Source organism: Haliaeetus albicilla, chromosome 23, assembly GCF_947461875.1.
Source record: "Haliaeetus albicilla chromosome 23, bHalAlb1.1, whole genome shotgun sequence".
Lineage (NCBI taxonomy): Eukaryota > Metazoa > Chordata > Aves > Accipitriformes > Accipitridae > Haliaeetus > Haliaeetus albicilla.
Genome location: NC_091505.1, coordinates 17,030,367 through 17,042,386, shown reverse-complemented (window position 1 = coordinate 17,042,386; position 12,020 = coordinate 17,030,367). Strand labels below are relative to the sequence as shown.

The 12,020-nt window shown below is 46.5% G+C and overlaps 1 protein-coding gene across 1 annotated transcript in view; it reads left to right on the top strand.

The window, feature by feature from the left end:
* GPC4 (glypican 4) overlaps positions 1-10,421 on the top strand; it is a 70,136-nt gene extending 59,715 nt beyond the window's left edge. Inside the window, exons 5-9 of the mRNA XM_069811407.1 lie at positions 2,913-3,043; positions 3,248-3,394; positions 3,793-3,929; positions 6,108-6,283; positions 7,287-10,421. Coding sequence (XP_069667508.1) covers positions 2,913-3,043; positions 3,248-3,394; positions 3,793-3,929; positions 6,108-6,283; positions 7,287-7,495 — 800 coding nt within the window. The 3' untranslated portion in view covers positions 7,496-10,421. The remainder of the gene's footprint in view (positions 1-2,912; positions 3,044-3,247; positions 3,395-3,792; positions 3,930-6,107; positions 6,284-7,286) is intronic.
* Positions 10,422-12,020: the final 1,599 nt, after the last annotated feature.

Sequence of the window (12,020 nt, the reverse complement as noted above, 5' to 3'; positions counted from 1 at the left end):
CAAGCCACCTCACCGTAGCTTATAAATACCAATTATTTTGCACCACAGCTGGGGCGAAAGAATTGGTATTTATAATCAACTCCTCTCTCCCAATAATGGAAAATCTTTTTGGGAGATGAGTTGCACCAAAGCTTCATTTCTGGCGTTAATGCGGCGTGCCCCCCCCGACGTGCAGTGGTGCTAGCGTTATCTTGAACCCCAGCCAACTTTATTAATGTCAGACGTGGCTGCCGGAGGGAAGCGCTCCTCGCCACGACTGCTGGTGGGGACACCAGCCAGCTCCTGGTGGGAGGTAAAGGTTTGCAGGATGCCCCCAAAATCGAAACTGTGGATGAGGTGGAGGGTGTCCCCCCTCCCCCCCCCTTTTCAATGAAAGTTTATTTCATTTAGCGCTCCTTGCTAGTATCAATCCCAGCTCCTGAAGCGCTCCAGTTGAATATATTCTCCAAGGGCAATTATTACTTTCCTTATCTTTTCTCGCCAGCTTTGGCAGCTCTGCTGGAGGCCGAATGCATTTTCTCTATCGGCAGTCAAAGCGGAGGCTGCATTCCTGGGCTGTGATACATGTAACGCCATGGCACCCCCGCTAACAAAGGACCCAATTCGCTCTACATTCCCATGGTCTTGTGGATGGCCTGCCCGGCTCAAAGTTTACAAAGACGCCAAACAGCCAGAAGAATTGGGGTTTATGTTTCCTTTCAGTCTTTCACAAACACTTTATTGATCTGCGGCCTTTCCTGGCCACTCAGAGAATTAAGTAGTTACAAAATGGAATGATTTTTCTTTTTCTTTAAAAAAAAAAAAAAAAAACCCTATGCATTTTGTGTGTTTTATTATCTGTCTATTCATAATATTTTTATTTGAAATAAGCGGCTTCCTGCAAACTGCGCCGGGATGTTCTTTATGCGCGTGAAAAACCCCAAAAGCTTTGACAATGATGAACACATTTAAGTTGTGCTCCACTTGTTTACAAAAGTCTCCATTTGGTAGCACATCAAAAGCATTTTTCTCCCCTCTGGCACAATGGTATATTCATGCTAGCAGTCATTACTCAGAGATTTGAAGCATCACTTTATTGGAGCCCACCACAATACAGTCTAAGACTCTTTGTTTCATTTGTTATTACCTTTTTTTTTTTTTTTTTTTTTCCCCCCAAATGTATTTAGTTCAGACCTGTTTGTAGTCCCTGACGGCTAAATTCCAGCCATGCCCTGCAACAGCTCTGTCGTTGGTGCTGGTGGTGTGTGCCTGCGGGGCGAGGGGTTTTCCTGGGGGCTCCAGCTCCTCCCGGGGTTCACTCCTTAAACACCGGCACCTTGGCGGAGCTGCATCAGTCCTGGCTGATGTGGTTTTTGGGATGGGTTGATCAACTGATAGAACTTTAACTAACACCTAGCAAATCTTAGGAATATTGAGTTGTCTTTAAAAAGTGGATTTGCAGGCTAGGAAGGCATCTGCAGTTCACAGAGGGGGTTTGCTGTTGGACTTATTAATTTAAATACACAAGTAGCTTAATTGTATATTTGTCATCAGTTTGTGGGGTTTTTTTTAGTGTAGTTTAACATGACTTGGGTGCTAAGGCAGAGCTATTACTAAACTGTTCAGTATGTGGAATATCTTTATAGGGCTTTAACAGGTAGCCAGAGCCCACAGAATTTTTCGGCTTGTTGAAGGTACCTTCTGTGCTTAGGAAAGGAGGATGAATGTCAGGAGAAACACTTTTCAAGAGAAATTAATAGACTGACTGTGAAACGCCCATTTCTCCTTAATGGAAAGGAACAGGCGTATCCTTGGGAGCAGGGAGGAGCTCCTGGGGAGAGGGTTTCCTTGGGGCTGGAGGGGCCGCTATGCCCTGGCCTCCCATGTCATGAGGCTAGGAAAAACTGAAGCATTAAATGCAACTGGAAATGATGAGTTCGTGGCAGAGCATCATGAAGTGACGCAGGAGGGGAGACCAGCAACCGGGGTGCTTTGGGATTGAGGCACTGCAGTGAAAACTTAACATTAAATAAAGGTTGCGATGGGCGAGAAGAGACGAGTGCTTAGCACCAGACGTGTACCTGGAGGCACCTTCTAGGGAAGAACCAGAGAGAGGGCTTAAATGCGATGCAGGGTGAAAGCCTTAATGCCAATAATAATTTCTCAGAGGAAGTAGTGGATGTTCAGTAGCTGCTATGTTTAATGATGTAGTTGATGAGGACTTGCATGTTGGCACAGGAGGAATGACCTGGTGTTGGTTGAGGGACTTTTCCGACTTGCATGTTGGCACAGGAGGAATGACCTGGTGTTGGCTGAGGGACTTTTCCATCTCCCCTTGTGTAGAGACGTGCCAAAGATATCATTAGTGCACAGCGTTTGCTCTGGTCTCATGCAGTCTCCCTCGTCCAAATTATCCATGTAATGCCAGAAGGTGCAGTCCCTTGGCTTCTCCAGGCACGGCAAGCCCGTAGCTTTCTGTAAGGGAGAGATGGTAGCAATGATCATTTTGGGTCCTTTTGCATCGATGTCTTACATTCAGGACCAGCACGAGGAAGCCAGTGGCTTTGAAAGCAGTCTTGAAAAACAAATGACACAAGGCAGCCTTTAATAAATGAGCATGGAGAGGAGGGTGTTAGTAATGCTTGTTCTAATGGGAGGAGGTGATTACAGGCTGCTGGTTGGCAGGCTGCGATGGCTCTCCCTCGTTTAATGTGGCTTTTGATGTATATGAGCCTGTGGTTTGGTGCTGGCAGCCTATAAGTGCCTGGTGAAGTTGTAGACTCTGGGAACGGAGCAAAATGTTTCCTGGAGATGTGGGCTGGTCAGATGCGACGTTGCAGTGGTTAATGTCTGCGTGCTCAATCTGTTACCCTTGTTATCTGTTATTCTTGAAGCTCCTCCATTAAAAGCCTTCATTTCTCTCTTTGTGTTAGATTCGATGCTGCTGGTAGCAGAGAGGCTGGAGGGTCCCTTCAACATCGAGTCAGTCATGGACCCCATTGATGTGAAAATTTCAGATGCGATCATGAACATGCAGGAGAACAGCATGCAGGTGTCTCAGAAGGTCAGTGGGCCAGGCGGACACTTGGGCTTTAATTATCTAATGTGTTTTATTTCCCTGTTCTCATCAGTATGTTTTTTCCTTTGATGCCCTTTCAAGTATATATAAAGCTGATGTATTACTGTGGGCAGGGGCTGGGTTGGAGCCTGGAGAAGGGAGGCTCTTGTGACCTCTCATGTCATAAAACCCTTTCCTTCTCTTGCGTAGGTTTTCCAGGGATGCGGCCAGCCAAAAACACTTGCCCAGGGCCGGACCGCTCGCTCCGTCTCCGAAAGCGGTTTCAGCACTCGTTTCAGACCCTACAACCCGGAGGAGCGGCCGACTACAGCTGCCGGCACGAGCTTGGACCGACTGGTGAGTGCCTGGTCCTGCCGGTGCCGCGCAGGCGCTTCGCACCTGTGTACCGCAGAGTATAATTTTCCATTTGTAATTTATAGGGTTTCTTAATATTCCTTGGCTGTCTTAAACTCTCTGAGGGGTGTAATCTGCCTATGGCTCTAGACATGAATTACCTCAATGCTTCTATGTCAGAAAAGTGCCTGTTTTAAAGGCTTGGCTTATGAGTAATATGTGTTTGAGGAGCAGTGTTTAATTTTGTATTAAAAAAGTAAATCAACCATCAAAACACTCAGCCTGAAGATCTGGTCTATACACGTCTGTTGTGATAAAAAATACCTCTCCAGCTTCACTTTTAATGAGCGTTTGGTATTCTGGATTATGTCCTGTGTTTCTTTTTTTCTTTTATTTAATAGGTTACTGATGTGAAAGAAAAGCTGAAGCAAGCCAAAAAATTTTGGTCATCTCTCCCTGGCAACATTTGCAACGATGAAAAGATGTCTGTAGGCACTGTCAATGAGAACGAGTGCTGGAACGGGAGTGCCAAGAGCAGGTTTGGCGATGCTGCCGCCCTCTGTTAACTCTCTCCCTCTCGCCCCGGCTTTTCCCGGCGTGCCAGCCCTCTTCTCCTACAGGAGTGACCCCGGCTCCCCCGAGCCAGGCTGCTGCCGTTACCCCTGTTTTTTTGTAGATGGAAGAGCTTGAATGCAAAGCTAAAGGGTTGCCCAAGCTCTACATGGTGGTTTGTTTTAAAGGAGGGAACCGAGCCTAGATACCCAGATACGGCGTCTCTCCTTGGACTTAAACCTCTTACTGGTTGCTCATGGGTTCGGGGAGCTGATTTGTACAAAATCCTGTATCACGGCCACAGAGCAGGGATGCTTATGTTGTCTGACAGCGCTGTTGCCCCAGTGCCCCCAGTTGGTGTTTCTACCAGGAGCTATTGCTGCGTTCCTTGTTGAGCAAGGGCAGGGGGAACGGAGTTGGTGAAAGGTCCTCTTCTCTGCTGCTGAGGTCAGTGGCACGAGGGGACCGGTGGTTTTCATGCACGCTTTTTATGGGAAAATAGTTTCAAAACTTTTTCTTCTCTTTTTTCTTGTAAGGAAGAAATTACCAACACATGAATAAGCCAAAGGTTTTCTGTCATATGGTTTCTGTAACTGTTTAGCTTTTATTTTGGAAATAGAAGTTTCCTTTTTTCTCTTTGCTTACTGAGGAAATAAGCAAAATCCAAGATGTTCCATTAAAAAAAAAAAATAGTTGTCCAGGGTTGTCCAGCAGTTTTTCTAGTAATAGCAGTTTTTGCCCTTGATATTTTTGGGGCGCAGGACTGAGCCATGTCACATAAATTTTGCACTGTTTTGTGTGTGCCTGAAACTCTGCCTTGCTTGGCCAGGGCAATGGTTTGGGTCTCTGCGACAAGAAATGGCTCTACCCTCCTGAGGTCTTGTTTATGAGCGGCTTGTACAGGACTTTTCACAGCAGATTTCCCCAGTGCCACAAGGGCCGGCACCAGTAAGGAGGGGAGATGGAGACTTGGCAGCCCTGGGCAAGGAGACAGAGGGGAGGCTGGACATCCTGTGTGGGTTGTGCAAGATATTTTGCTTTGCTGTTACTGTTTTCTCTGTGCCTCCAATAAGCTAAAAGTTCAGTAGTCTTCTACACTTTGGTCTCTCTCTGACTTCTTTGAAACATATAATATTGATCACAAATAATGACAAAACCACCAACAATAATAATGATACAGGACAGGGTTTGAGCATGCCCCTCAGATGTATGCTTATATCTCATTGCCTGGTCTCCAAGATCAGTAGATTGTGCTAAAGGCTTTTATCTCTCTCGTGATACTGATGTTGGTATCATATCTAAGAAAAGTAATGTTTTCTTCTGTTAAACAGCGATTTTTCTTGCAAGTCAGATAATTGGAGGAGGGGAAAAAGTATCATATCCCTGCTCTGTAAGATGATACTCCAAATACCTGTTTCAGGAGACGTATTCTTGTGGGTTTTGTTGCTCAGTCTCTCTTTTAAACCAAGAGGCCATACGTGTGTTCAGACCTGAGCGCACATACCACCTCAGGCTGAGCAGCTCGGCTCTTCTCTGCTTCAATGCATGGGGTTACGTTATCTCATCTTCAACATCACAGATGTTTCTCCTGCTGGGGTTATTAGGGAAATTGCATCTCATGTCTGCGTGGTGAGAAGTACACATTTAATACCCCAGCTTGATGGTTAAGGTGCATTATGCAAAGCCAGAATGACACTCTTGCCTCCAACAGTTACTGTAGGTTTCTGTGGGATAGCTATGGCCCCAAAGGTTGTTTTCCCAAAAGTGTCGTCTAACTGGGCATCAAGGCACCTCAGCAGCTTGTTTTGCTCTGTTGCCTGCAGCGAGCTGATTTATGTTGTTGTAAGCCATTATTACTATAAACCCCAGATCTTCCCTCTCTTTTCAAGTTGGAGAGAAAATTGTCTTTCCCCTGCCTTTGTGGCACAGGGTGTATGAAAACAGTGTTTAATTCCACATGCTGCTCAGATTGCAGGGAGAGGAGGTGGGGTAAGAAGCCAGAGAAGGGCTCCATGGGGGTTAGCATGTAGGAAGGTCACGCTGGGCTCAGAGTATCACCCAGGCTGGAAATGGGTGGCATCGCCGAGTTCCCAAGCTGTCACCCTTTGGTGTGGGACTCCGCCGAGCTGCAGCTCTGGTACCAGCAGGAACGGTTTCTTTTCAGGTATGACTTTGCGGTGACTGGAAACGGCTTAGCAAGTCAAGTGAATAACCCGGAGGTGGAAGTTGATATTACCAAGCCAGACATGGTGATCCGCCGGCAAATCATGGCTCTGCGGGTGATGACCAACAAGCTGAAGAATGCGTACAGTGGGAATGATGTCGACTTCATTGATATAAGTATGTTTGCTGTTATTTGCCTTTTGCTCTTTCTTTTTCCCTTTTTAATTGGATTTCATACTAACACAGAGGTAGCTGGTTAAGCTTCAGCTGTGGGTAAGCGTGTTAGTAAAGTGGGTGGAAACCGGCATCTCTGACAGGCTGTGCGAGGAGGGTTGTTCCCATAGAACGGTTTGGGTTGGAAGGGACCTTTATGGGTCGCCTAGTCCAACCTCCCTGCAATGAGCAGGGACATCTTCAGCTAGATCAGGTTGCTCAGAGCCCTGTCCAACCTGGCGTTGAATGTTTCCAGGGATGGGGCATCTACAACCTCCCTGGGCAGCCTGTTCCAGTGTTTCTCCACCCTCATCGTAAAAAATTTCTTCTTTATATCTAGTCTGAATCTACCCTCTTTTAGTTTAAAACCATTATGCCTTGTCCTATCGCTGCTAGCCGTACAAAAGTGTCCACCCCTATCTTTTTTTATAAAAGCCCCCTTTAAGTATTGAAAGGCTGCAATAAGGTCTGCCTGGAGCCTTCTCTTCTCCAGGCTGAACAACCCCAACTCTCTCAGCCTGTCCTCACAGGAGAGGTGCTCCATCCCTCTGATCGTTTTTGTGGCCCTCCTCTGGACCTGCTCCGACAGGTCCATGTCTCCCATGCTGAGGACTCCAGAGCTGAAGGCAGTACTCCAGGCGGGTTCTCATGAGCGCAGAGTAGAGGTGGGGAATCACCTCCCTCGACCTGCTGGCCACGCTTCTTTTTAGGCAGCCCAGGATCCAGTTGGCTTTCTGGGCTGCAAGCGCACGTTGCCGGCTCGCGTCCAGCTTTCATCCCCCAGCACAGACGGGTGTGACGAACGGCACGCAGAAGTCGCATTAACCAGAGAACCAACGCTTACATCTCGTAAATGCCCAAACCTCCACGGGCTTGCTTTTTCCCTCCGCCCCCCGCTGCCGTCTGCAAGCGAAGCCTGGCGCTGCAGACGGCGGCGGAGGACAGCACGTGCGTTTGTCTCCCGCAGGTGAGGAGAGCAGCGGGGAGGAGAGCGGCAGCGGCTGCGAGCTCCAGCAGTGCTCCCCGGAGTTCGAGTTCAATGCCACCGAAGTCACCGGGAACTCCAACAAGAGCGATAAGAACGCGAACACTTCTGCTGCTACCAGGAGCGGTTTATCACAAGCAGCCTTGCTCCTTAGCATTTTGTTCTTGGCCATGCAAAGACAATGGAGATAATTGTGCAGCGTAGGGCGGGGAAAAAAAGACTTTGATAATAAAAGTTAGAAGGCACCTGCTTTCACTTTTATACCATCTAGGGACTTTGCTTTTTAAGTTAATGGACAACAGTGTACAGTTTTTACTATGTTGCCACTGGTTTTAAGATACTGATTATTTTTTCTTCCCTTGCTATTCTGGGAATAACAGGAACGGGGACTACCAGTCTGTCCCGTTCACCAAGAGTCCATGTTAGAGGTGGATAACAAAAATGTATATACAAGCCTGTAGTTAGCTCTGCATTTGTGTCTTTATCACTTTTTTCTTTTTTTTTTTTTTTTTATTTTACCATATTTCTTACGAAAACAAAAAAACCCTAGGGTATTCTCTTGGCCTGTAACAAGTATGTGTTTCTGAAATGAGAAATATCTGTACAGAAGCAGGTTTTATTTATCATGTTATCTTATGGGGAAAAAAATAATTGCCCGACAAGGAAAAAACATGTTTCATGTAGTTAACTTCCCATTTATCCACATTATGTTAGTTGCCTTATCTGGAAAGAAGTGGAAGTAATTTGTCTTTATTACGTGGTAAAACAGAAGGTGAAGGCAGAGCTGGTCAGTGTGCCAAGCGCCCTGTTTGCATAGGGTGTTAATGCCAGGAGCAGGTTGTACTTTCTTTACGGGAGGTTTGGTTAAATTGGAAGAGACTACAGAGAATTCCAGTTCTGCAGACGCTAAGAAGAGTTGTCGTTTGTTCCCCAGGATCCTTGCAATTAGCTGTAACTCCTGTAGGTCAGTTCCCGACATGCATCCCCCGTGGGAATAAGGCATTAAACTTGTTCGGTTGGAAGCAACTTGTCGTCTCGCAGATCCAAATGCCGACACGTGTCTTGTCTGCAAATTTGTTAGATGAACGCTGGATTAATTTTTAAATTGTTTTTGGTTTGTTTTTAAGGAATACTTTGTGGGAGGGGAGGCAGGGGGGTGTCGGGTTTGTTTTTGCAAGAGTTTTGTTTCCTCTCCGGTGGGCAGCAAAAGGGAAGGAGCGGGCGGGCAGCACGCCGCGGCACTGTTGCAGGCAGATCGGAGTAGGAGCAGGCAGGAGCTGGCAGGGCTGAAGCCGCCTCCTTTTCAGTGTATTTGGTCTCCAGGGAGCCGATGCCCAGCGACTGTAGCTTTTCGGCATTACCCGAGACACCCTCGTCTCTCTCTACCTGTGCTTTTGCAGTTGGAACAGTGTTGTGGCGAACGGCAACTCTTTAATAAAAGAAATGTATATTTTTAAGAAAAGAGATGAAATAATTTTTAAAAGAGTTTAGGGAAAACAAAGTCTTTGGAAAGACTCAAAATTATTCTGCACGTCTCCTCTTGCTTTAGGTAGCCTTTAGGTCTGGCTGGACACCAGGATCCGGCCAGGAGAGCAATCCAGAGAGAGGGTTTGCTCTATTCCACCCTTGTGTTGCAAGGATAATTTTCTATTTTTATATTGAAGCATTAATTACTTGTTAGCTCAGGGTCAGCGTTATATTCAACTTTATTTTCACACCAAATTTCTGCAAAGCTATAAAGACGGAGTATTCTTGGCTGGTATAAACAATCTGGAGGCTTAATTTTACTAGAAGTAGCCAGTTATTTATTAAAACATGATGTTAGTAGAGTTACGGATATTCTGGCTAGATTATTTTTCTTTAGAAAATAAATCATGGAACCATAAAATTGAAAAAGTTATAAATTTATGTGTGGGAAAAAATGGATTGTAAATAGCTAAGTTGCCTTGCGAGGAATTGGAAAATGTGCTGATACTTAGAAACTACCTCAGTTCTGAGGAATTTCCTTTCTAGCTTTGAGTGCTATTACATTTACTTGGTAGAAGTGAATCTGGTCTCCAATATGTAGCTGAAAGAGTTATCCCTATAGACCTTGTTAGATTGTTTTTAATTTAGAGGGTTGAACTACATCCAGCTGTTTTCTTTCAGCTAAGTTCCCTAACAAAGAGAATTTCTGAATTAAATATTGCTGATGGCTTCCATGACTTTTTCTGATTTGTTTGGTTTCATGGCATTTTCTGATTGCCCTTTAATTATTTAAATGGTTCTAGCCATTTGAATTTTAATCCCGAAATAAACAAACCTTAGATGCACTACCATTGTAAATATATCGCAGTAAGTTCTGACTGGATAACCCTTCTGGCTTATACCCAGCTGGCAGGCCGGCAAAGTTAAATGAAGAAAAAAAAAGTATTAAACTTCTTCAGAGCTCAGAGAATGGTGGAACAAAAGCCCTTGTGTTCAGAGGGGCTGACTTCTCCAACATCTCCCTTCTTGGCGTAAGTGTTCATATGTAAGAAAGTTGCTTGTAAATTCTCCTGCTTTCGAGCATTTCTGCTCAGAAGAAACGTTTCTGAATTTGTATTTATCGTTTTACAACTAACTGCTTACTAATTATTATTCCTTAGTTTGGTACAAGGCACCAATGCAAAGACCTGCTGTGAGTTTTAAGCGTGTCCAGTTGACTTTGTTAATAGCACAACGATCCTCCGCTATATAAAAGACAGATTTGTCACCTGGGGCTACAGGAAACAAGAGTAAACATCAATGTAGGATGATCAAAAGTTGTGTTCCTGCTTTTATTTTGTGTTTGTGTGTGAAGTCGGCTCTCTGACATGAGATTGTAAACTAAACCAGACGGGTAGGGACGAGGCATGCTGCTGACTTCGAGGAAGGCATGTGCTCCCTTCCTTCAAGTATTTCTTTTTCTTCACATAACCATTGCCATTACAAGCATGATTTAAAGAAAAATTTCCATACGTAGAATTAATAATTAAAATGAATGGAAATGGTAATGAGCTTCAAATGCAAAATGAACCAGAAAGGTGGTGTTCTTCGCAGCGTGTGAGGTGCTGTCTCCCAAAGAGTTGGAATAAAAAAATACAGCCCTTGAAACGACCTGCTTTAACAGCTCTGTGCCTCTCCTGAAACACGTACAGCTCCACGCTGCGACAGCCTCGCAGGCGACACGCGCGTACAGGCTGCTCTGGGTTCCTCCAGCGGACCAGCCTCCGCATTTACCCTTCTGGTAGCCACGACGGGGGAAAAGGGGGAGCACAAAACGGGACTCTTGTAATCAGAGTCTCTTGTTTTGTGCTGTGATGGCTGGTGTGGCCCGAAGTTGGGACAAATGACCAGGGCAGCAAGAGGAGTCCTCCCGCACCGCCGGGGCAGGGTCCTGCTCCTGCCCTCCGCCTGAGCCAACCTGGCTACTGTCCTCATGGGCAGGTTGGTGTATTCATTCTGGAGGGTGCGACCTCCCAGGACGTTGGTCATTTCTTAGACCTGATGGTGCTGAAGTTGCCGTCACCGTCCTCTCCTTGCTTTAGCTGGATGTAAGACTTGCTGGACTAGGCAAGACCTCTGGTGTGGTCCTGGCTCCTTTTTCACGATAGCATCTGGCGTTGGACGTTTCAGAGCAAGGCACATAAAAATCCCTTCCGTCTATTTGGATGCTTTTCATTATCGTGTGTCCCACAGTAATTGCTGGCCCTGTTTGTCACCCTCCCCCAAAGCCACCCTCTTCCCTCCTACCTTCGTGCAGCCCCCGGGTGAACGTGGCAGTGTCCCCCGTGGTGAAAGCAGCGACCAGACCAGTGACAGCTGCTGCTGGGACCTGCTGCCCTGCTCTCACCCTTTGCTTGCCAGCACAAAACCGTAGTGTTTCTTCTCGTCCCTGGGAAAGCCCCGTGCCCCTGGCACACCTCTACCGCCAGGAGCGACAGACACCCAGGTCCTGCTGGCGCGGGCAGTCCTGGAGCATCTTGGGGACCCCAAGGACCAAGGGCTGTGTGTGTAGAAGCTGGTGGGCATGGCTGCTGCAGGAAACCTGAGCCTCAATAAATCTGTTGGAAGAAAATAACTTGCACCTTTTTTTTTTTTTTTTTTTAAATGCCGGTGGCTTTATTTTTCTGCGTAAGCTAGGCTGAGTATCTAGGATAACTGCAGAGTGTTGTTGCCTCGAGTCTCTGCCTGATGTGATGGCCAGTGGCCACCTGCCTGCAGTGGTCCATAAGCCGACACTGCAGTGCCTGCAGGGCTGGCGGGAGGGTGTCCTGTCCTCCGCTGCTTCTCTTCCTTCGGATGCTATCTAGGACTAGTAGTAATTTAAAAATAAATGAAAAAAAAATGCATAGAGGGCTGAAAATTGATGCAGGAACATTGCAATCCCCCTCCTGGCTGGTGGGATTTGTGTTGACCTGAGCTGCTACGGCAGGGGACTCGCAGCCGGGAGCCACCCCGGGGCAAGTAGCCACCAGCTCAGCACTGTCCCTCCTGCCTTGTGTCCCCAGGGCTGGGGGTTGCAGTCCCCATCCCAAATGGTTATGTAGTGCTGTGCTTCGTGGCATCTTCTTTCAAGCGGCTGTGATTTAATGGTTTAAGGCATCTGCAAAACACACGTTGGTTAGAGCTTGTGCAATAGCGGCATTTTCAGGACCACCTGAATGTGAACTAACCCTCGTAATGGTTTTCATTTCTTGATAATTCTATTTCAGG